The sequence below is a fragment of the Emys orbicularis genome, chromosome 8 (genome assembly GCF_028017835.1).
Source record: "Emys orbicularis isolate rEmyOrb1 chromosome 8, rEmyOrb1.hap1, whole genome shotgun sequence".
NCBI lineage: Eukaryota > Metazoa > Chordata > Testudines > Emydidae > Emys > Emys orbicularis.
This window is the reverse complement of record NC_088690.1, coordinates 5,437,775-5,463,341: the sequence shown is the minus strand read 5'-3', so window position 1 is coordinate 5,463,341 and position 25,567 is coordinate 5,437,775. Positions and strand designations below refer to the sequence as shown.

At 46.6% G+C, this 25,567-nt stretch overlaps 1 protein-coding gene across 1 annotated transcript; it reads left to right on the top strand.

The window, feature by feature from the left end:
- Positions 1 to 638: 638 nt before the first annotated feature.
- LOC135882632 (vitamin D3 hydroxylase-associated protein-like) lies at positions 639 to 25,567 on the top strand. Its single transcript, XM_065409606.1, has 15 exons — positions 639 to 848; positions 2,731 to 2,844; positions 4,365 to 4,508; positions 7,732 to 7,865; positions 8,198 to 8,404; positions 9,130 to 9,170; positions 9,959 to 10,083; positions 10,380 to 10,505; positions 11,653 to 11,750; positions 13,221 to 13,320; positions 15,383 to 15,426; positions 18,821 to 18,860; positions 20,261 to 20,369; positions 24,069 to 24,214; positions 25,394 to 25,567. Exons 1-15 carry the CDS (start codon positions 639 to 641, stop codon positions 25,565 to 25,567), a joined length of 1,812 nt encoding a protein of 603 aa, XP_065265678.1.

Below are 25,567 nucleotides of genomic sequence, written 5' to 3'. Positions count from 1 at the left end.
CAGAGGGTTTGATATGTTTTCCAAACCCTTTTTTCTCTGATGCTTTGTTCTAGCCACTCAATAAAAACACTTTGTTGCAAGGAGGCGGAGGGTCGCTATATCGTGGGCTCCAGGTCCCCGAAGGGAGGAAACACAGGGGCCCAAACCCAGCTGGAGCTGCAGGGGGATAAGTGGTTGGTACGCAGGGCAGTGTGCCAGGGTCCTGGTCTGAGAGTGGAAGAATTTGGGGGGAATCTCACGAGACAAGGTCAGGCAAGAGGCTGATCTGTGGAGAGGAGGCCCTCAGGGAGACCAAACCAGGGACAGAGGTGCTGCTTGTCTTGTACTCGTGAGGCTCTCATTGGTTCCCGTTGACGTTCAACATCTCATTCCAAACGGGACGGCCTCTTGGCCTTCTCAGAGGAGAAATGAAGTCCCCACTCGGCTATCGTTGACGGGGCAAAGGTTCAGTGCCAGGGTGAAGTCCAGGGTTTAGGACGCCCAGCTCTGGAGTTTTATGCTCTCCTGTTTCAGAACTGGTCTCTAGCTGACTGCGCGCTGCAGGCGGTTAAGTAGCACCAGCCTTTGCCTGTCCTTTCCTGCTAGCGCGCCCGAGCCCAGCGTATCGGCAGGCGTGAAGGCTGGGAGACGGTCCCGCTATGATCCAGGCAGATTGGAGGCTGCTCCTGCCTGAGGGCGAGGTCGATCCTCGCGCCGTGGTAGCCCTGCTCTGCGGCTCAGCCGCAGCGGTGCTGGCGCTGAGATGGGTGGCACAGAGACGGATCCAGGAGAAGATGGAACAGGCAAGGAGGACGCGGGATCTCAGTCTAGAACGAATGGAGAAGGTGGCTCGGCGGTTTAAACAGCAGGTAACTTTTACTTTCTGGCCGGGGGTGGATTTGTGTCGCCTTAAACGAGTGGGTGGAGATTGTTAATTCCCTAAACGATCATTTGGGGCAAGATCATGCTGAGCAGCGGCCCACCTTGAGGGGGAGCTCGCTTCCATATACAGTGATGTACCCCCTTTATCAGGTGCAGCCTACTGCACCCCCATTCTCCACGGCCTCAGCCCTTCCTTTCCCTTTGGAGAGCCATGGGCCCTTGGTGTAACGCCCAGGCAAAGGGACTTTATTTCTGCTTAACTTTTGCATACGAATGAGCAGAAGGGGTTTTGGCACACACTGCTGCAGTGTGTATGTAGCTCTTAGATTGTAAGGTCCTTGGAGCAGAGATTGTATAAACTGACAGTTATTGCTAGTTGCAAATTGCGGGCAGAAGAATGTGAAAATGTTTGATTCTTTTTCCATCTAAATATTACCTTTTGAAAATGGTGACTGCGTCTCAGCTGAAAAATCAAGGCACTAACTAGACAAAGATAAGGCTGTACAGAAAAGTAATGCAAGTATGTCACACGTCTCAAAACGCTGAGGTTGCTGCAGCTCCTTGGACAAAGGTCATTAGTGGGTTTTCTGCATGAGAAGGGGCTGTATTATTAACAGGAACTTGGCTGTCAGTTCTTCCTCCTCCTGCATGGTCTGTTGCATTGCAAGGCTACCTCTTTTAAAGTGAACATCTTGACAAAGCCCTGGCTGGGATGATTTAGTTGGGGATTGGCCCTGCTTTGAGTAGGGGTTGGACTAGATGACCTCCTGAGGTCCCTTCCAACCCTGATATTCTATAATTCTATTATTTAGTCTACAGAAGAGAAGAGTGAGGGGGGATTTGATAGCAGCCTTCAGCTACCTTAAGGGGGGTTCCAAAGAGAATGGAGCTTGGCTGTTCTCAGTGGTGGCAGATGACAGAACAAGAAGCAGTGGTCTCAAGTTGCAGTGGGGGAGGTCTAGGTTGGATATTAGGAAAAAGTATCTCACTAGGAGGGTGGTGAAGCACTGGAATGGGTTACCTAGGGAGCTGGTGGAATATCCATCCTTAGAGGTTTTTAAGGCCCGGCTTGACAAAGCCCTGGCTGGGATGATTTAGTTGGGGATTGGTCCTGCTTTGAGCAGGGGGTTGGACTAGATGACCTCCTGAGGTCTCTTCCAACCCTAATCTTCTATGATCTTTAAAAATCCCCCGTTGGAGGTGATTAGCAGAAATCATCCAGCAAAGTGATCGCTGATCAAAAATGGCAAAACAATTTCATAGGGAAACTGCTGCAAAATTGCCTTTTACAAGACTCAAAATGGAACTCTTTTCTGGCTTGTTTCCTGCAAAATTTACCGTGATTCTTCTGTTTTTACCAAAAGGTTTTCTCTGCATCACTTTGTAAATCATTATCAGAATTTGTAAAATAAAATTTCTGCAGCTATTTCCCGCTCGCCTAATTTGCCCCGACCCAGCTAACTCGATTTTGGCAGACCACCTGCTTGAGTGCTCTCGCTGAAATCAACCAACGTTGTTCTTTTTCGATAAGTCTCTGCTTTGTCCCATAATGTAACCAGAAGATAAGCTCCAATGCTGTAAGGAGCTTCACCTGGGTGGACTCGCACCGAGTCCAGGAGAACGGATTCTACCATGTTGGCTGGGGATATATCTATTGAGGAGGAGGAACGTGGACTTAGGTAGGAGGAGCATGAATAAATCATCACCAAGAGGTTTTTAATATTCCTGGGTGGTGTTTATAAGTTCACCCAGGGAGTCAAGCTCATCCCTGCTGTAACTCTGAGTTACTCCCGGAGTGTAATTGATCCACTGTGTGTAGTATCTTTTCTGTAAACCTTCCCTGTGTAACAATGCATCTACACCTTGTAGAACCCAGGGATACAGGCTGGTCACATCCTCTCCCTGCCGCTTGTGGAGCTGGCTGAGAAACTGAAGGAAGGTTTCCTCTCTCCAGAGAGCGTCCTCTACACGTACATAGATCAGGTGAGTACAACAAGGTGTATTGGCCCTATAAAGTTAGGAGGGGAAGCCTCTGTGTTTCTGCTGGGTAATGTAGTCTCGGGTGGAAAGAGAGGGGAATTACCACAGCGATGCTCAGATATTCCGGTAATGGGGGGCAGTATGAAGCCCTAGGAAATTGCATGCAACGCATTGGAATTTTTAGCAGTGGAGAATGGGTACTGCACATGTCCTCTTAGGTGGGGTGTCTGCAGAAGAGACTGAAGTAGAAAAGCGAGCCGTAAATGTAACGTCGTCAGTAGACCTGCTCAGGAATTTTTAAACAAAAGGTTTTTTTCAATCGGAAAATGCCGATTGGTGGAAACAGAAACTTTTGGTGGGAAAGGGTTGGTTTGGATGAATTTTTTGACTTGACCGTAGTTGAATTTTTTTCAATTGGCCAAATAGATGTTTCAATATTTTCTAAATGAAAAATTCTGGTTTCCCAGTCTGAAATGGCTTTTTGTTTCAAAATCTAAGCTAATGGCAGTTAAAAAAAAATTAAGAAAGGGTTAATATCTAAATAAAACGTTGCAATTGACCCAAATCCCTTTTTTTTCCTTTGGATTTTCAGTTCATGAAAATTTCAACTTTGTTCCATTTAGGATGAGAAAAAATTTTAGGGGCCAGGAAAATCCTTCCCCACCCACCACTAGTCATTGGAAGTGGGGATAAAACCCAGGACCTTTGGATCTCAAAGTGTGAGCCACTTTGCGTGAGCTAAAACCTCTTTTAGCTCCCCTTCCCCAAGCCTGTAGAAGACTCATGATTTATGCATGGCCCAGCCACTAGAGGGTGACAGAGCACCACACAAGCATGAGTTACGTTCTCCAGGTGCATTCTGGGAAGTTGGGTATCTTGGCGGAGTGGGAGGGATTTGGTAAGGAGAGATGTAGTCTGGCACCTCTAGCTCACCAATTGGAATTTGGCCCAGACTCATAGAACCTCAGTATTGCCAAGTCACGAGTCAAGTGCTAAAAATCAAGAGATTGGCTGGCTTAAAAATCCTAAGAATTAAATAAACATTGGGGTTCATTTTATTTGCCTTCTGGTATCTGAGCCCTTCGGATTGACATGCTCAAGCTTTTCTCTGCAACCCCCAGGTACTATTTTTTTAAAAATGAAAGTTGAGAGTCTCGAGTCATCACATGACTCCAGGAGCTGGGACTTTAAAAAAAAAACCCACCCTGTACGTTGCAAGAGTTGGCAACATTGGAGACCAAAAGTCATCACCATCTTAATAGCTGTTCGGTGGCCTATGTCAGATGAATAGGACAAGTGCTCAGAGCACAAAATTGTTCTAACAACTGATCACAATGAGCATACTTCTTAGCATACTCTCTATAGAAAGGCCAAGGACTGAATCTAAAGTCTGAAAAATGAAGCCCCGAAGGTTTGGCAAGGTCTCTCTTTTCAACCTCAAATATACTGTCTTTATTCATTGTTATACCCCCTTCCCTTCTCGGTGTGTTTGCCCTGCCGCTGTTCTCCGTGTCCACGGAAAGGCCTTGGAGGTGACCCGGGAGGTGAACTGTGTGACAGATTTTATGCAAGGCTGCGAGGAGCAACTGCGGGAAGTGCGAAGGCAGAAGGAGAGAGGGTTACTGTATGGAGTTCCCATCAGCATCAAGGATCACATTGGCTGCAAGGTTGGCACGGTATTTTCTATAAACTGCTGGTCTGTTGACTACCTTGTACCGTTCTAAGTAAGCACAGGTGTTCATAAAAGCCTGGGAATTTAGACTTTTGAAAGGGGCATTTTATCTCAAACAAGTCACCCTAAAAATTTCAGACTAAAGACAGCTAATAAGTAGGGCTGTCCATTAATCACTGTTAACGCAAACGATTAATTCAAAAAAATTAATCACTATTAAAAAGATTAATCGCACTGTTAAACAGTAGAATACCAATTGAAATGTATTAAATATTTTGGTTGTTTTCTACATTTTCAAATATATCCATTTCAATTACAACACAGAACACAAAGTATACAGTGCTCACTTTATATTATTTTTGATTACAAAGATTTGCATGGTAAAAATGATAAATAAAAGAAATAGTATTTTTCAATTCACCTCATACAAGTACCGTAGTGCAATCTCTTTATCGTGAAAGTGCAACTTACAAATGTAGGGTTTTTTTGTTACATAACTACACTCAAAAATAAAACAATGTAAAACATTAGAGCCTACAAGTCCACTCAGTCCTACTTCTTGTTCAGCCAATCGCTAAGAGAAACAAGTTTGTTTACATTTACGGGAGATAATGTTGCCCACTTCTTAATTACAGTGTCACCTGAAAGTGAGAACAGGCATTCGCGTGGCACTGTTGTAGCCGACATCACAAGATATTTACATGCCAGATGTGCTAAAGATTCATATGCCTCTTCATGCTTCGGCCACTATTCCAGAGGACATGCTTCCATGCTGATGATGCTCATTAAAAAAATAATGCATTAATTAAATTTGTGACTGAACTCCTTGGGGGAGAATGGTATGTCTCCTGCTCTGTTTTACCCGCATTCTGCCATATATTTCATGTTATAGTAGTCTCGGATGATGACCCAGCACATGTTGTTGTTCATTTTAAGTACACTTTCACTGCAAATTTGACAAAATGCAAAGAAGGTACCAATGTGAAATTTCTAAAGATAGCTACAGCACTCGACCCAAGGTTTAAGAATCTGAAGTGCCTTCCAAAATCTGAGAGGGACGAGGTGTGGAGCATGCTTTCAGAAGTCTTAAAAGAGCAACACTCTGATGCAGAAACTACAGAACCCAAACCACCACGAAAATCAACCTTCTGATGGTGGCATCTGACTCTGATAATGAAAATGAACATGTTTTGGTCCGCACTGCTTTGGATCATTATTGAGCAGATCCCGTCATCAGCATGAACGCATGTCTTCTGGAATGATGGTTGAAGCATCAAGGGACGTATGAATCTTTAGTGCATCTGGCAGGTAAATATCTTGCGACGCTGCCTACAACAGTGCCATGCAAATGCCTGTTCTGACTTTCAGGTGGCATTGTAAACAAGAAGCAGGCAGCATTATCTTCTGCAAATGTAAACCAACTTGTTTGTCTGAGCGATTGGCTGAACAAGAAATAGGACTGAGTGGACTTGTAGGCTCTAAAGTTTTGCATTGTTTTATTTTTGAATGCAGTTATTTTTTTGTGCATAATTCTACATTTGTAAGTTCAACTTTCATGATAAAGAGTTTGCACTACACTACTTGTATTAGGTGAATTGAAAAATACTATTCCTTTTTTACAGTGCAAATATTTGTAATAAAAAGAAATATAAAGTGAGCACTGTACACTTTGTGTTCTGTGTTATAATTGAAATCAATATATTTGAAAATGTAGAAAACACCCAAAAATATTTAAATAAATGGTATTCTCTTATTGTTTAACAGCGCGATTAATTGCGATAATTTTTTTTAATCGCTTGAGAGCCCTACTAATAAGATTTCTAATGGACGGCCTCAACCTTTGAACGGCTTTCGATGAGACTCTTTAACCACAGACTCCGGGGTATCACCCATCTCTTCGCTCTGTGAAAATTGGCCAAATCCTTAGCTCATGTAAATCAGGCAGTTCCGCTGAACTGGGAGCTTTGCATCAACTGCAGATCTGGCCCTTCATGTCTAGCCCGAAGGAAGGAAAGTTTAACTTAAATGCTTGATTGATCCCACCACCATGTCGCCTAATTTATAGCATCAAAGAGATGGGCCGGATGCATGGGACCTGTGGACATACCTTGCTTTGCAATGCACACTGCAATAAGACACCTGCGGCTGCCCATCTCTGCCGGCTTGGGTTCACAGGGCTCAGGCTGTGGGGCTAGAAAATTGCATGGTAGGCATCTGGGCGTGGGCTGGAACCTGGACACTGTAGCCTCTCCCCTTGCAGAGAACCAGAGCCTGGGCTCCAGCCCAAGTCCAGATGTCTACACTGCAGTTTTATAGCCCCACAGTCCAAGCCCTGTGAGTGGGAGTCACCTGACATGGGCCAGCTGTAGGTGTTCTATTGTAGTGTAGACATACCCTCCGAGACACGGACATAATTGGTGGTTCCTAGCTGCCCTGAGCGTATTGTAGAGGCCTCATCATCCAGCTAACAGCACAGAAGCCAGCCACACTCTGGCCTGGTCAATATGGGAGAACAGAACATCAGAAAGAAATGGAAACTCTTTGAGGACAGTGTGTTATCCTGGGACTGGGGAGTCCCAAGCCATGGAAATGAGCCATGGAGAAGAACCAAGGATGGATGAAGAACCCTTGGGGTGGATAGTATCATGGATAGTATCGTGGATGCCACAATACTCAAAGAAGGTCTTCAGTGCTGTATACACGCAGATGTAATAACAGAATCGAAATATGGACAGGTTCCAAGAAGAGGCTAAAATCTGGACAAATGACACATGGTGAAAATGTGTATGATGCTCGATAGCTCATGAAAATCATCTTGAAGATGGTAAAGCTACAGAGACCATGTACTGACTGGCCATGTAGCAAGAAGAGGGATGGAGGATGAGCTAGACTTATAGTGAAAAGTTGAGCAGTAGGCAACAGGTGCAACAATATACGCCCCCGGGGAGGAAGGTGAATGCTATCTGGTTACCTTTGCAGGTCCATTTTGTTCAGTTCTGATGATGCTTGGTGGCCGAGTGGGGAGACCACTTTCCTCCGGCTGCCACAGAGCAGCTGTTCCTTGTGACAAAGAGCCTCAGAATTAAAGAGTGGGGGGGTCTTCTATTTTCTTTTTACCAATAGGGCTGACATGTCTCGCTCCTGGGGGGGAAATCTACCAGCTCCCAACCACGTCAGCCCAGCATGTCTAATGAGCTTTGTTTCCCACTCCCCCAAAGGGTCACGTCTCCACCAGTGGCTTGGTGCAATTTCTCGGCCGAGCGGAGGAAGAGGACAGCGTGATAGTCCAGGTTTTGAAGAGGCAGGGGGCGATTCCGTTTGTGAAAACCAACGTCCCTCAGAGCATGATAAAGTAATAGCTTGTTCTCTGTATTACAGCTGTCCCCGGCCCCCCATGCCTCCTTCTGTCGTCTCCTTAAAGAAATCGGGCAAGTGAGACATTGGCTTGGCTTTCTTCACCCTTTCAGCACTTCTCCTGCAGAATCCATTCCTCCCACCTCCAGCGCAGGAGAAAAGTTACCTGCCCTCCTGCTTCTTATCACCACGCCTCCGTCAGTCCAGCGTCATCCGCAAACCTTTCCCACGTTGATCTCCCGCACTGGCCCGTCTACGCACCCTGAACTCTCGCTTTGTGCGTGGAGATAGAAATAATTAACAACCGACCCGCTCCTTTCCTCTCTCCAGCTACGACTGCAGCAACTTGATCTTCGGCCAGACGGTGAATCCGCTGAACCACCAGAAAAGCCCCGGCGGCTCCTCCGGAGGGGAGGGGGCGCTGATCGCTGGAGGAGGCTCCATCCTGGGCTTTGGGACAGATATTGCCGGAAGCATCCGCCTGCCGTCCAGCTTCTGCGGGCTGTGCGGGCTCAAGCCGACGGGCATCAGGCTGAGGTACGCGCTGAAGTAGAAAACGACCACGTGACCACTAGTGAAATCTGTTTTACTAGTCAATGGAGCCAGGCATCGGGTGGCCCCAAGGCACGGTTGTGCCCTGCATAACCATTGTGTTATGGCTGCTTCCCTGCCCAGAGGCAACAAGCAGTGATGCGTAGGTGCTAACTTGGGAATAATTGAGTCAGGGGAGTTGCTCCATTCATGGCAGCCCGACAGGTGGGGCTGCTAGAAATTGATTTTGGACCTCCTTGTCTCTGGACCTGGACGGTATTTTGTATTTCCTGATTTTCAAAGGGTGAAGTTTAGCCACCCTTCCCGTTCTGGAAGGGTACAAGGCACCACTGAGCAACTGTAACTCTTTGTTAACTAAATTTGGGGGCGTTTAATAGAGACAAGCATTCACCTGCCCTTTTCAAAGGGTGTGGACTATCCTTTGCAGAGGAAGCTTAGATTATATCCACGAGGGAAGATATAGGCCAATTTATCCTGTACCCATCTTTGGATCCACTTACCTCAGCGCTGTCCTCCCACGTTGCTCCTGCTTTAATGAGACCCTTTGCTCTAGACCAGATACAGTGCCGTGCATGTTGGTAACACACGTACCAAGTAGCACCTGTAGTCTGTTTCGGTAGCAAGTGCAGTATCTACAACTCAGGCAGAGCTATCCCCTCCAAATACAGTTAACTGTTGCTAATTTTTCTCCCATTTTATATATTTCATAGCACCCTTGGTCTCGCCAGTCCGATAACCGGCATGAAATCAGGTGAGTCCGTCCAGGTTAGAAAATAGAACCTGGTTACCTGGAGGATAACATATGGATGCTAGTTAAAGACATGGTTGGTTGATGACAAGTTCTGAGCAGGGAAAATTGGAAGAGGTGGTTAGCCAGATCCTGGCCCCTGCTGCAGCCCCTTTGTGCTGTCACTTTCCATTTTTATTAGTGGTGAGTAGGTATTTTAAGAAATACGACACTGTCCCTTTAAATTTCACACTTCATGCTGTATAGAAGAGGATCTTGACAGGCCTGATTCTTTTGATGACTAAGCACAAGATTGTCTGCTATGTCCAGCTGTCTCTGGGTGCAGCACGGAGGGGTGTGTTGTGGGGAAGGTGGGTAATGGGATCCTGATTCTCTACCTGGCCTGGCCCCAGATACAGGTTAGAGCAGCCTGGGGGTTGCCCTAACCTGCGCCAGCTGGCGTGGGGTCCCTAAGGCCAGTCGGAGATTGCCAGAGCAGGTTGCACTCTGGCCATCCCTCTGGTCTGGGGAATGGCAGCTGGGGAAGGATAAGGACCGGCTTTGCTGGCTCTGGGGTCTCCTCCCTGCTGGGGGGATCCCCAACAGGGAGATTACAGACACCATCTGCTCCTTTTGCTCTGCCTGCTGCAAAGGAAACAGAGTAGGATCGAGGATCTGGCCCCAAGCGTTTGACCCACCATGCCCTGTGTTGTGGAACAGCCTTCCCCGCGTTAGCCAAGAGATGGACTATGTAACGGGGCACCTCTGCATTCCATCTTCGGTGACGGGCGTCCTTGCGTTTCTGGTTGCAGTTACAGGAATGGTCGGGCCAATGGCGAGGGACGTGGACAGCCTGGCTCTGTGCATGAGAGCGCTCCTATGTGACGACATGTTCCGCCTGGACCCCACCGTGCCACCTCTGCCCTTCAACGAGGAGGTAACAGACTCAGACTGCTCCTCAATGAGGGAGCCTCCATGAGAGATGGCGCCATGGATGAAAACATCCTAGTCTTTGCAAACCTATGATCTGTATTCTGGAAATAGCCCCATTAACCAACTATGGGCAGACCATCTTAGAACATGGTTTATTGTTGGACAGAACCTCAATTCACCCACAGCTGAGCCACCTGGCAGTGACCACTGTCCAAGACAGGATACTGAGCTAGATGGACCTCAGGTCTGACCCAATCTGGCCATTCCCTGATTCCTAAGCAAAAGCTCCTCTGCTTCCAGGCGTACTCCAGTTCAGCCCCTCTTCGGATCGGGTATTACGACGGAGACGGCTATTTCCAGCCCTCGCCCAGCATGAGACGGGCTGTCCAGGAAACCAAAAAGCTTCTCCAGGAGGCAGGGCATACGGTACGTTTCTTGTGCTGAGTGCTGGCCTGAGGGCCAGGGATTGCCAGAGTTCTAATCCCAGCAGTAACATAAAACATGACGCCTGTGTATTTTGATAGCACCTAGGAACCCCAGGCAGAGACCAGGGCCCTATTACGCTAGGTGCTGCACGAACACCGAACAGTAAACAGTCCCTGACCCAAAGAGCGTATCATCTAAATAGACAAGAGAGAGAGAGCCTGGAGGGAGGGGTAGAACGTACAAGTTAGCGGGAACAATGTGATGGTGGCAAACATCATGTTAATTCCACAGGGGTTTTTTAGGGAGGTGGATTTACTTAGGAGGTGATCAGTTAAATAGAAAGAAGGGAAGGGAGGGGGACGAGGCAAGGGAGAAAAGCGTTGGAGGGTCAGGTGGCTTTGGACAAATCATGTACTTCTCCGCTTCCCTGGCCCCTCCATCTGCCAAATGGAGATAATGCTTATTCACTAACCTGTTGTGAAGATTAGAAAGTGAAAAGCTTCATTCAATAGTCTTTGTTCCCAGCCACCGCTCTCTCACTAGCCTCGTGGGCCCACTGGTCTGACTTTGACGTCTCAAAATCATCGTCAAGTTGAAATTCTTTCCATATCTCCAACCATGACTCGGGGCTTCCAAACAGCCGTGGGTGCCAGTTCCCCATAATATTGCTTATGCTTCTGTCCCAACGAATATCAAGACATCTGAACCTCTATGGCTCCCTGGTCTCGCAGTCCCTTAATCCAGCTCATGTTTGCCAGGCAAAAGGGCAACTCTCTTCAGGGGACACAAGTCAGAGGTCGGGGCAAGTTTTCATATCATCAGGGAGACCCAGGATAATGAGAGTTTGAACCTGGGACAATCAGTACCAAAGCCCCTCTACCACTTGAGTAAAGGAGTCATTTCATTAGCTACCGGAAGTAGTAGGCTGTTATCCACTCTGGACCAGCCACTAGAGGGGGCAGTGACACACACTTTGCAGATGTGTTCCAACATTAGTGTTTAGGGAAAATGTATCTGGGCACCCGCGGCTAATCTGAATTTGGAACAAGCTGACGCCCCTTTTTTGCTTCTCTAGCAAGGTTTTCACAAACATATAATTTTGTCCGATGTCTTTGCCTCCTCTTGTGCCACAATGGTTTTAATGCAGCTCATCCCTTTTACCCCCCCTCGGATTGATTACGTGGTGGACGAGCTTTTCACCAGAGGCCTCTTTTCTGATGGAGCTGCAAATCTGTTGGACAAATTGTAAGTAAATCCCGTCGTCTTTGAACAGGGCTGGCGGCCGATTGTTGTGGCTCAATGGGTCATGCAGGCAAGGGGGCGTGAGGAGGAACCAGCAGACAGGTTCTTTCTGCAAGGAGGCCAGGTTTGGTTAGCCTGGAATTAACATGGAGGATGGGTTGTCTCTGCGTGTCCTGTTGTCCTGCTGAGACTCTTCTGAGGAACGTCATTAAGAAACTAAGATTGTGGCTTCCTGGCCCATACTAGTTTGGGATAATTTACAGGATGCTAAACAGAGAGTAAGCTCTGTCAGTCCCATTATTCTCACTTCTAGTGGGTGCTGAGTTTCAATTGTCTAGGCCTAATCAACCTGCCCGTTATACTTGTATAGCATCGTCTGCCACATCACGCTAACCTGAATTATATACGTCCACACTCTCAACGGGTCCGGTGCTGTAGCATCAAAGCGCCATTGAGACCATTAGGAATCGCATCATTTCTGTGGGGTAGGACTGTATTCTCCACTTCTTCATCATCTGCACCGCTGTGGTTGTTCTTGGTCTTCTGTCTCCGTGACTGCTGGCCATTCTGCTCTTGTGGTTCGATGGAGAAGGCTTCTCAAAGAGAAGAGTCTGAAAGGGATTGAAGCTCATTCTAATCCCTGGTGGTAGGGAATTGCATGGCGGAGGGTCCTTCACTGACTATATCTAGCCCCAGTGAGTTTCATGGTGGGCTCCATCCGCTGCAGCATCCTGCCTGATCACAGCTGTCAAGATAGGTTTCGGAGAGTGATGTGGTCTCTGAGATATCTGGGCCCCACCCCACTTTACACATCGGCATCCGAATTCCAAAGCAAAATATGCTGCCGGATGTATACAGTCCTCTGCATCTCAGAGCATCTCCCCAAACCAGCACAATACACGTACAAACGGGGAAAGGCCAGGAAAGAAGGGCAATGGTCTTGTGGCTGAGGCGCTGGACTGGGACTCATGATTCCTGGTTCTGGCACAGACTCCTCGCGTGACCCTACGCATGTCATTTAATCTCCGAGTGCTTCAGTTGCTCCAGCTGCAACATGGGGAGGATAACAACAGGATTGCATGAGGTTAGGTTGACTCATGGTGGAAGTGCTTAGAACTAGGGTGAGGGGACATGTAGGTAGAAGGCCAGCAGAGTGAAGGCAAGTCCCAAGGTGTGTAAAAACAAAACAAAAAATCCCGCAAAAATGGAAAATACTCCATAGTCTACCAAAAAATGCAAATAAATATAGGAAATGAAGCATTCATGTCATGTTGCAAAGAGTTATTCTGGAGCATCTACCCTTACACACTGAGCAATGACTTCTGTTATGCTCAGGGGATCAGAACTTAATACCTTGGGTTGGTGCCTGCGTGAGTTGTCATTTTACTATTTAAAGATGCTAAAATGTCGGTTGGGAAGCGGCACTCTACAACTGGATTGGCCTGAATGCCTCCTTTCTCCCTCACCTCCCAGCAAAGGGGACATTGTGGATCCGACCCTGAAATCGCAGATCAACTGTTACCGTCTTCCCATTCTGGTGAAGAAGATTCTGGCCCTCATCTTAAAGCCTGTGGTAAGTCACCTCAATGTGTATCCTCTTCGCACGCTTATTGCGGTGGGAGATGCTCAAACGTCTACAGGCTGGGAGGGTTCCCACAGATGGAGAAGGAAGACCCTCTACCTTGCCACTTCTTTTCTGCTTAGTGTTCGTTTTGGGCCTAGATCCTCCAAGGTGGTACCTGGGAGTTAGGCCACTAAATACTTTTGATGATCTGGGTGTTAGTGCCCAGTAGGCATAAAGGGTGAAATTCAATGACATGCAGAGGTCTACATACTACTAGAGACCTCAAAGACAGGTTGAGGTGGGTCTGAAGTTGCATAAGAGCCTTTTGCTGGCCTTCTGCACCACTTGTGAATGAGCCCATAGTATGTTCCCCTTCCATGGCTCTATGGCCAATATACCTTGTACAGAAAGAGCTCTTTGAAACCAGTTGTGTTGCCCTTAGCCATATGCCGGCAGGGAAGGGATAATATTTTTGATGGAAGCTGTCTCTGTACAGCCCCATTCAGGTAATCTCCCAGAAAGAATTGAGCAGGGATGCATGGCTCCCATTGGCTGTGTACCGAATTCTTGATTGTTTCCCCCCCTCCCCCTCATTGGAAAATGAGATTGCGAACAAGTATCCAAAGAGCATCTATACAGCAAGCATTTGTGGTGAAGTTCCGGACCCTATTTGCATTGTTCTGCTGTTGCGATATAAATCAGTCTGAAGCAATTCTGGAGTCTTGGTATAAAACCAAAGCTATTTACTCCAATTTGATTTGAATGAGAACTTGTATTTAGGACCATTTCCCTTACGACAATAATTGTGTCAAGAAGATGGTTCTCCTCCTTCTGTCCTAAACCATCGCCTAGTGGGTCCAACAGGTGAATCACAATAAAACTATGTGCTTCTTGTTTCATACAGTGGCCTTATCACAGAGCAGAACAGGTCATTCAGGACAGTAATAATCACAAACCTTACGGAACTGGTGGTAGGTTACCATTTCTTCCTGCTGATGATCAGATTTAGAGCTTAGCTATAAACAGTTAAATCCCAAAGGTGGGAGCAATCCTCAGCATTTTGCTATGAACTTTTTCTCTAGCAACTCATGGTGGACAGTAAAGATCCAGTTCTGGATCCCAGTCTCGGATATCCTAAGGCCTTGGGGGTGTTTGGATCTGGGTTTTTAGTTTGGATCACTCTCTAATAAATATGCATAGCGTTTCATCATTTTAATGATTGCTCGTTACAGTATTTCCTTGTATTGTTTTAAGGGCACCGTCCTGTGTGTCTGCTTATTCAGAGCTACTTCACTTACACTCAGGTCTTGTCTGAATCAACAGTTAGTCCATGACAAACGGGGGTGTGAATCTACCATACAATGAACTGTCCATGTGGATCCTTCTGATGCACACTAACAGTTCCTTAGTGTGCTCTGATCTAATACCCATTCACAGCGGGACTAGATGAAAGCACACTAAGGCACTGTTAGTGTGCGTCAGCAGGATCCATGCAGACAGTTAGTGCGTGGCAGTCTAGTGCCGGGTAGATTCACACCCTATCTTGCTGCAGACTCACTGTTCATGTAGACAAGCCCTTAGTAACTACAATGATGGGTGCAGATTAAAAAACGTCATTGAATCTGGAAGTTACAAAGCCTGGGGAAATGGGTACATGTGACAGGCAAAGCAATGCAAAAGCATGTTCCTGTTTTCTGGCGTTGACGTGTATTTTAGGGTGTCTCATGAACACTTCTGCTTATACTGTTGTTCTGCAAAGGGCAGCTGTTGGGTTTTATCTTGGAGAAACTGTTCATGAAATACGGTACAGTAAAAAAGGGTACTCTCTGAGAAGCGCATATGTTCACTATGGCATTGCTGATTGTTCACAAGCCGATGCACTATTTATATTGCTTTAATGGAAGACTATAGAGCAGACAGACTTCATTACACAGGCCTGCTTTGGTTGGGCCTCGGCAGCATTTGGTTTTCATGGAAGGCTGAAGCAGACTAGCTGATTTCTTCTGAATGATGCCGCTTTTGACTGCCCTGCCCTGTGACCCACTCATTCCAAATGTTGTTTCTCTCCAAGTATCCACGAATCGCCAGAGATCTGAACGCGCTGTGCGGAGTGGGGTAAGTGGCTCTGTAAAAAGCTCCTGTGCACCATCAAATGAAGGTATGTAGAAAGGGTGCCTTTGTCATGGTATCAGAAGTGGAAAGGAAGCCGGTATCTCCCGAGGAGACTAGATGTATTTTAACACCTTCCTTATAAGGATCAAGGCTGTACAGCTCATTTTTATTTATACTGGAGGCCTGATATGACCTCAGGGAATGTAGAGCTCCCTGTTCTTGCTTGGGTTTTGGTCTGTGCTCTGTGCTCCGCTTCTTCTGCGCCAGACTAGACCGCTGTCTCCTAGCGGGGCAAAATACACATCTGTGGCTACATACCTGGCCCGGGGAATCCCTGCTTTAGCTCACAAAGGTACTTGGATAGCAGTACATGAGGTATGAATTGTAAATCGCAGTAGGATGCTGGTCTATACCCAGACTGCGCTTCCGCTTCCAGCTCGTAGCTGAGCTTGAGAAACATACTGAAGCGTTTGTGTGTTGTGTTGCATGTGAAAGTCCGTTGGGAACATACTTTGCAAGCCAGGGGCTGGACCCAAAGCTCATTGAAGCCAATGGAAAGGGTCCCATTAACTTCAGATCATAGAGTTGGAAGGGACCTCAGGAGGTATCTAGTCCAACCCCCTGCTCAAAGCAGGACCAATCCCCAGATAGATTTTTGCCCCAGATCCCTAAATGGCCCCCTCAAGGATTGAACTCACAACCCTGGGTTTTGTAGGCCAATGCTCAAACCACTGAGCTATCCCTCCTCCCCAGGATTCCAGAATGCTTCCCCAGGTGTAAAGCCTGATGGAGCTCCCTTGAACTGTGTTGAGGTCTTTTCCGTTTGCCCTAATGGAAATTAGATCATGTCATTAAGCCTTTGCACTTTTATTCCGTATGTGTTGAATGGAACTGCCCCAGCTTGTATATCACATAGAAATAGAAAAAAAAAAAAAGAGGAGTCCTTGTGGCACCTTAGAGACTAACAAATTTATTTGGGCATAAGCTTTCGTGGGCTAGAACCCACTTCATCGGATGTATCAAGTGAAAAATAGCAGGTAACGTTTCTTTTCCCTGAATCCCATTCTGAGGGCAACACGCTAATCTAATAATCTCTAGCTGTTCTCATCCTCGGATCTCAAAGTGCTTTACAAAGGAGGTCAGTGTCATTATCCCCCATTTTACAGTTGGGGAAACTGAGGCAGGGAAGTGCCAAGACCCAGGAATAGAACCTAGATCTTCTGAGCCTCAAGGGCCATGAAATCATCCAGTAAATGATGGAAATCCTTACATTTGTGTGTATATGACTAATGAGGACTTCTTCTTTTTCAGTTTTCTTTCTATTATTCCTCTGAAAAACAGTAATTACAAAATTAGCCATGATTCCCAGAAAAAAGATAAATAGGTGGGATTTTATACATATAAAATGATGGGGTCTAAATTAGCTGTTACCACTCAAGAAAGAGATCTTGGAGTCACTATGGACAGTTCTCTGAAAACATCCACTCAATGTGCAGCAGCAGTCAAAAAAGTGATCAGAATGCTGGGAATCATTAGGAAAGGGATAGATAATAAGACAGAAAATATCATATTGCCTCTATATAAATCCATGGTACGCCCACATCTTGAATACTGCGTGCAGATGTGGTCGCCCCCATCTCAGAAAAGATGTATTGGAATTGGAAAAGGTATAGAAAAGGGCAACAAAAATGACGGGGGGTATGGAACGGCTTCTGTATGAGGAGAGATTAATAAGACTGGGACTTTTCAGCTTGGAAAAGAGACGACTAAGGGGGGATATGATTGAGGTCTATAAAATCATGACTGGTGTGGAGAAAGTAAACAAGGAAGTGTTATTTACTCCTCATAACACAAGAACTAGGGATCACCTAATGAAATTAATAGGCAGCAGGTTTAAAACAAAGAAAAGGAAGTATTTCTTCACACAGTGCACAGTCATCCTATGGAACTCCTTGCCAGTAGGTGTTGTGAAGCCAAAAGTCTAACTGGGCTCAAAAAAGTATTAGACAAGTTCATGGAGGATAGGTCCATCAATGGCTATTAGCCAGGATGGGCAGGGACGCAGCCCCATGCTCTGACTGTCCATAGCCTCTAATTGCCAAAAAACTGGGAGTGGACAACAGGGGATAGATAACTCAATAATCGCCCTGTTCTGTTCATTCCCTCTGAAGCACCTGGCATTGGCCACTGTCAGAGGCAGGATACTGGGCTAGATGGACCATTGGTCTGACCCAGTATGGCCGTTCTTATGATTTCACTACATGTACGTATCTGTGGGAGTATTGACTCACCACAGTCACTCCCCCTTGTGGCTGGGCATGGTAAGGCAGACTTCCTCCTCTGACGCCCCCTGGGGATGGTCACCGCAGTCCCATGGTGGTCTGCCTCTTCTCGTCACTCGGCCCTCCAGCCAGGTAGTCTTGTTTCCACCCCTTCCCGGCTCCCTAGGGTCTGTTAACAGATCCAACGGAAATATAAAGACAACTGAGTCTTCAGAACCGATTGGGCTTATCTGGCTGCAACCCAGTGACTTCACGTCTGTGTCTGACTCCTGTGTCTCATTCCACCACACAGTGTACAGCTGGTGCAGTTCTCCGTCTTCCTTTGGGCTTCAGGTTCACCTCAGGAGCAGCCACTTCCCTGAAAGAGGGAGCTCACTACATCCTGTCCCCTGGGTCTCCTCCCAACAGAATGCAGAAAACTCCAAACAAACCCAGCTAAAGGAACCTCCGCCCATCCAGGCTTGAGCTGTTAGTCCTGGTGGGTTCTCCCCAGCTGTTGGTCCTGTTGTGGAACACTGACCCCTAGGGCTACTTCCCCGGACCCTTGCCCAGCTCCTCTTCTATAACTTCCCTGTGGTTCCTGTCCCAGAGTGAGGGGCCACTAACCTTCTCCCTCCTGGGATTCTCTGTCCCGTCCTGGGTCTCCTCCTAGCTTTCACTTCCTTCTTTTATAGAGAAGACCCAGCTCCTCCCCAGATGGGTCTGATAACAAACCAAGCCTGACACACACCTCCAGGTGCAATAAAGTGGGCTAATTGTGCGCCGACTCCAGTTAACCTTTTTGCCCATCTGTGTGGGATTTACACCCCAGCACAATATCACAATGAGGCTAGGTGGGAATGGAGTTACGTGAATTTATTGTGAATTTTGTCCATATGGCTGAGTGAAAAGAAATGTGATGACACCCTTTTAAAATAAATACTGAAAGGCTCTTTAAATGTATTCCTAGACATATTTAGCTCATATGTTGTATGATTGCTTGATCTATATCATTGTCATATCTGTGGTCATTTGTGTTCTGTACTAATGACACTCATCATTTTAATGGCACTTTTATCTGGATTTTATTTATATGATGTACTGACAACGACTAATTAATCCTGTCAATTTTCCAGATCAGCAAAAAACCTTTGGAAGCATCATGCTGCAGTGGCGGTAATATTATTTTCTCACTAAGACCAATCATCAAGATTTCATATTGATATTTAAATGGTCATTTCAGCTACACAGTCAGTGCAATACTGAAACTGATCATGTGAACATAAATCAGACATACCTCGCTTTGAGAAACACGCATTCTAGAATAGGTGATGAGTGTACAGACAGAGCTTATAGGCACAGAGGCTTCTATGATCCTTCAGCCTGCTTTCTCCAAGCAGAAATAGCGGAAGAAGAACTTGTAATGAACAATTTCATGTATTTCCTCTTGAAGCAAATCCATAGCTTCAAACACTGGATACCATTATTGCTAGTTAAACCACATGTAGCGGTATTGAGGCTAGAACCCAGAACCTAAGGATTCAAATACACAGATGGTCAGTACTTGAGTTCAGATAGAATCTGCATGAGAGTTTGTGGCCTCTGTTGTAGAGCTGGTTGGGAATTTTTGGACTAACTGTTTCCCCATTGGAAATGCCAATTAGTTGAAACTTCTCACAGCAACGTTACTGGTTTCAATGGAACATTCATCAGTTCCAGGATGGCTAGCCAATAGCCCAGTGGTTAGGTAATTCACCTAGGATGTAAGGTCTCTAGGGTCAAACCTCTGTTGTGCCTAATTTGGAGCAGGGACGTGATCCTGGCTTTCTCTCATATTAGGCAAGTGCCCTAACCACTGGCTATTCTGCAGTGTGTGTTGGTGTCTCACTCTTGATTTTTTTGTGAAAAAATTCTAAAGATCTCGCTTTTATTCCAGTGTGCAACAAAAACAAATGTCAGAACTTCACATTTTTGTGCAAAACAGAATTCTTGGAGGCTTCAGCCACTAGTTGAAGATATGTTCATGCTTAAGCAAGTCTGATAGTCCATCCAGCAGTAGGCACATGTAAACCGGGACATTAGTAGAGGTGGCGGAAATTTTTCAAAACCACCTTTTTTCGAACCGCAAAATATTTTGTGAAAAATTGTCAACATCACAGACATGTTTTTTGTTGAGAAAAACAACATTTTGAATGACTTGGATAGTCAAACATTGGAGTTTACCAGACCCCCACTTTTCAGGAAACGACAAATTTCAACGTTTTGAAATTATTATTCAAATAGTTATCGACATGCTTTGTTGACCAAAATCTTGGTTTTCGGTGAACAAAAGATTTTTGATAAAAATAAATAAAAAAAGGGCCCACTTTGAACCCAGTGAATTGGAAATTACTTTGCAGTTCTGAAATTTTGGTCAAATTTTCATCTTTTGATCAGCTCCGTATGTTATGCTGTAGTCTTCCAGGAAGCACAAAGATGTGTGAAACAAACCCCCCAAGTTTTCAAAGAAAAGACAGATTGGCTACAACTGTAGCTTAGTTACAACTGTAACTCTCTCTCTCTGTCTTTCTTCCTAGGCTTACCGTACAGAATTCATTGCTAAATGGAGGGAGCTGGAGCTGGATGTTATGTTGTGTCCTGCTTTGGGTCCAGCGTTTAACAAGGGCTATCCTGGGAAGCTATTTGGTAATCCCCGGCTATGTCTAACTCTAGCAATACAGGCTGGTATGGTTGAGGTACTACCAGAAATGGAAGCAAGCTTTTCAAGGTTGAAAAACCTACTCAAAGAGTAGTTATCAATCATAGATATGTAGGGCTGGAAGGGACCTTGAGAAGTCATCAAGTCCCACCCCCTGTGCTGTGCTAGGATCAAGGAAACCTAGACCATCACGACAGGTGTTTGTCCAATTTGTTTTCAATGATGGGGACTCCACAACCTCCCTTGGAAGCCTGTTCCAGAGCTTAACTACCCCGAGAGTTAGCAAGTTTTCCCAAAGATCTAACCTAAATTTCCCTTGCTGCTGATTAAGTCCATTATTTCTTGTCCTACCTTTAGTGAACATGGAGAACAATTAATCACTGTCCTCTTTATAACAGCCCTTAACATATTTGAAGACTGTTACCAGTCACCCTTCAGTCTTCTTTTCTCAAGACTAAACATGCCCAGTTTTTTCAACCTCATGGGTCAGGTTTTCTAACCCTTTAATCATTTTTGTTGCTCTCCTCTGGACTCTTTCCACTTTATTCACATCCTTCCTAAATTGTGGTGCCCAGTACTGGACATATTACTCCAGCTGGGGCCTCACCAGTGCCGAGTAGAATGGGACGGTTAACTCATGTGTCTTACATACAACACTCTCGTTAATACACCCCAGAATCACATGAGCCTCTTTGCAGTTGCCTCACATTGATGACTCATATTCAGTTTGTGAGCCACTGTAACCCCCAGGCCCTTTTCAGCACTGCTACCACACATAGTTATTCCCCATTTTGTAGTTGTGCATTTAACTTTTCCTGCCTAAGTGACGTTCTTTGCACTTCTCTTTATTGAATGGTTCACTGGCAAACTGGGCGGACGGATCTAGTGTGATCCCGGAGGGGTCTGTCCTAGGGCTGGTGCTACTCAATACTTTCACAAATGACTTGGATAATAGAGTGGAGAGTAGGCTTATAAAAATTTGCAAAATGACACCAAGCTCAGAGGAGTTGCAGGCACTTTGGAGGTAAAATTGAGTTGGGTAAGAATGCCCTGACAGAAGGGACAGGCGAAGGTTTGTGGCTAGTGGATTATTATTGTGCAACAGTTTATAGAGCATTTGTTCAAAGCACAACGCAAGAGGCTTCCTCAGCATTAGCAGATGAGTTAAAAAAGAAGACAGAAACCAACGAGCAATATCTGAAGTGAGCCTTGACATATTAATTGCACCATTGTGATCTGACTGTAAATCTAGCTACCGAGCAAGTGTTGTAGCTGCAAGGATGATATTGTTCTTCCAAATAGCCCAATCTCATTGTTGCAAAGAGGGCTCCAAAGTTTCTGCGGCTAAATACACCGTGCAGATGTGGCAATCTCCAGCATGGGTCATCTTCAGAAATTGAACCTGACAGCTTCGGCAAAGATCTCTACCGCTTGAGCTAAAGGAATAACTCCTTTAGCTAGAAACAATAGTAGGCTGTTATCCTCTATGTGGACCAGCCACCTGAGGCAGACGCAGCATACGCTGTGTGTACATGTTACGTAGACCGCTTGGCTTAGCAGAGAAGCTTAGTCTATTTAGACATGATTATTTTTAAATGTTTGCCTTTTAGCTTTGGCTAAGGAGGCATATGGCTCTGGTGGGGATAACCTTGGAATAAAGGAGGGATGTCTCCTCGGAGCTAGAAAGATGATGACTAATTAATGGGCAATTGGATAAGAGAAACAAACATGACTATGGGGTTGGAGGGTTTGAATTAGGAGGGGTAATTGAGAGCCTACTCCAACTACCATTGAAGTCAATGGAAAGAGTCCTGTTGATTTCAATGGACTTGCATCAGTTCCTAAAAGAACAAATGGGCCAGATCCTCAGCTGGTGCAAACTGATGTAGCTTCATCGATTTCAACGGTACTACGGTGATTTCCACAAGCTGAGAATCCGGTCCAATGTGTTTAGCTTGGCTAAATGTCCAGGAATGAGTCTGCCATTGTGCCGACAAGTGCAATACATGCAGCATATGCTGTTGTTTTGGGGGAAAGGGGAAGGGTAATGGGATGAAACTGAGCAAAATAAAACTTAGGCTGAATACCAAGAAATATCTGGCTGTGGAATAATCTCTCCAGGGAAATGATGGAGGTCCCAGCACTTGAGCTAGGCTAGACTGGGCAAAGCTCTGGATGCTAATCTCCAGTATTGAACAATCCCTGGCTGGTAAGTGGATGTGATCTGGGAAGTTTTACCCATCTCCAGTATTCATGGATAACTGTCTGAAGTTAATGGAGCGACACCTCCATTTAATACAAGCTGAGCTTTGTTCAGCTCCGTACATCCTGGCTCGTGAGAATGAAGAAGAGGTTATTGATTGCTGAGCCTTGAGCTTCTGTGGCATTATTCACACCGTCTGAGTAACTTGCACTGATGCATTGGATGAGGGCAGAATTCATTCAGTTATCAGGAGGGTCGGTGTGGACGCTAAAGCTGAATTGGCAGGAGGCCTCAACCCAAGGCTGGGAGACTTCTGACTGCCACCGTCTTATAGAAATGTCCTGGAAAAGGTCATTGTCCAACGTCTCATGGCCGCTGATCATTCATCACGAGTGAAGACTGAACCGTCCAGCAAATCCTCTGAGCGTTCTATTCCTTGGAGTAAGGACTTTGCCCAGAGCTGGGGTTCCAGATGCCAAGCGTGGCTCGACAGACTTCACAAAACTAAGTGATTGGGTAACAAAATGGCAAATGAAATTGAATGTGGATAAATGTAAAGTAATGCACATTGGGAAAAATAACCCCAACTATACATACAATATGATGGGGGCTAATTTAGCTACAACTAATGAGGAAAGAGAACTTGGAGTCATCATGGATAGTTCTCTGAAGACGTCCACGCAGTGTGCAGAGGCGGTCAAAAAAGCAAACAGGATGTTAGGAATCATTAAAAAGGGGATAGAGAATAAGACGGAGAGTATCGTATTGCCCTTATATAAATCCATGGTATGCCCACATCTTGAATACTGCGTACAGATGTGGTCTCCTCATCTCTAAAAAGATATACTGGCATTAGAAAAGGTTCAGAGAAGGGCACCTAAATTATTAGGGGTTTGGAACGGGTACCATATGAGGAGAGATTAAAGAGGCTAGGACTTTTCAGCTTGGAAAAGAGGAGACTAAGGGGGGATATGATAGAGGTCTATAAAATCATGAGTGGTGTGGAGAAAGTGAATAAGGAAAAGTTATTTATTTGTTCCCATAATATAAGAACTAGGGGCCACCAAATGAAATTAATGGGCAGCAGGTTTAAAACAAATAAAGGGAAGTTCTTCTTCACGCAGCGCATAGTCAACTTGTGGAACTCCTTGCCTGAGGAGGTTGTGAAGGCCAGGACTATAACAGGGTTTAAAAGAGAACTAGATAAATTCATGGAGGTTAAGTCCATTATTGGCTATTAGCCAGGATGGGTAAGGAATGGTGTCCCTAGCCTCTGTTTGTCAGAGGATGGAGATGGATGGCAGGAGAGAGATCACTTGATCGTTACCTGTTAGGTTCACTCCCTCTGGGGCACCTGGCATTGGCCACTGTCAGAAGGCAGGATACTGGGCTGGATGAACCTTTGGTCTGACCCAGTATGGCCGTTCTTATGTTCTTAATTGGAGACCTGATGATCAGAGCTCTTTCTGTTGTCTTTTCCCAGCTGCTACCTCCTACACCAATTTATACAACGTCTTGAACTTCCCCGCTGGGGTTGTGCCGGTCACCGCCGTCACGGAGGCTGACGAAGAAGAGCTGAAGAATTACAAAGGGCACTACGGCGACCCCTGGGATAAGAGGCTGAGAGAGGTTAGCTGACGTTACAGAGGGCGATTTCCAGATCAATACTAAGGGAAGCCTGTCCTGCCAATCTGATTTCCCTCGGCGTGGTCGGGTGGGGAGAATTTCTCATACTCCTTAGCGACGAGGCTGCATTACAGGACAGGGTGAGGCAGAGGGCTGGGGAAGGGATGGGAGGCAGATAAGGTAACTTCGTTAACACTGAGCACATCGTAAAGCAGAACTCCATTGATTTCAGTGTCGCTCCCCTGATTTCCACCAGCTGAGGATCTGGCACCCCATATCTCTATGCCTGTCTGCTAGCAGTGCCATTGACTTCAGGATGATTTAGTTGGGGATTGGTCCTGCTTTGAGCAGGGGGTTGGACTAGATCAGTGGTTGTGCAAGGAAAGCCGCTGCTTGTGCAAGGAAAGCCCCTGGCGGGATGGGCCGGTTTGTTTACCTGCCACATCTGCAGGTTCGGCCGAATGCAGCTCCCAGTGCCCGTGGTTCGCTGCTCCAGGCCAATGGGGACTGCGGGAAGCAGCGGCCAGTACATCCCTCGGCCTGCACCGCTTCCCGCAGCCCGCATTGGCCTGGAGCGGCGAACCGCGGCCACTGGGAGCTGCGATCGGCCGAACCTGCGGACACGGCAGGGAAACAAACCAGCCCGGCCCGCCAGGGGCTTTCCCTGCACAAGCGGCGGCCCTAGTTTGAGAACCACTGGACTAGATGACCTCCTGAGGTCCCTTCCAACCCTGATATTCTATGATTCTATGACTGCTCTAGATAGGCAACTCGTGGGAGGGACACAAAGGGGGGCACTAACTAAAGGGGGGGCACGTGACCGCCTCACGTGATGCCCCCGCGCTCTCCCCATCCCATGTGGGGTTCTGCCCTCCTGCTGAGCCAGCTCCCCTTGGCATGTTCGGCTGCTCTTCCTCACAGCCAGGCCCCAGAGCCACTCCCGGATGCTGCCCGGTGCACCAGGCAGCATGGCTGGAAGAGCAGAGGCTCTGACCCCACTTCTTCCCTTCTGGCTCTGGCCCTGCCCCTTCCTCTCCCCACCCGGGCCGGTGGGGGCACTTGACCCTGGGGAGGGTCACTTGACCCTTTGTGCCCCTCCCACCAGTTGGTATGTGCTGCTGACTGTGCCGTCAGCGCCCGCGTGCCCTGGGTGACATTAGGACGCTTGTCTCTCCTCTGCAGGCTGTGGAAGGAGCCGTGGGGCTGCCTGTCGCCGTTCAGTGCGTGGCTCCGCCGTGGCAGGAGGAGCTGTGTCTGCGGTTCATGAAGGAGGTGGAGACGCTCGCCCGAGGGAGGAAGAGGAAAGTGGGACCCACTGATGATGATGACACTGACACTAATGATTTGAACTTATAA

What these genes read in the sequence shown, in the direction of transcription:
- LOC135882632 (XM_065409606.1), top strand. Translation starts at nt 639, where the DNA reads ATGATCCAGGCAGATTGGAGGCTGCTCCTGCCTGAGGGCGAGGTCGAT. An exon ending in CTCTGCCCTTCAACGAGGAG is followed by an intron (nt 10,084 to 10,379) that starts GTAACAGACTCA and finishes CTCTGCTTCCAG; the next exon opens with GCGTACTCCAGTTCAGCCCC. An exon ending in GCAAATCTGTTGGACAAATT is followed by an intron (nt 11,751 to 13,220) that starts GTAAGTAAATCC and finishes CTCACCTCCCAG; the next exon opens with CAAAGGGGACATTGTGGATC.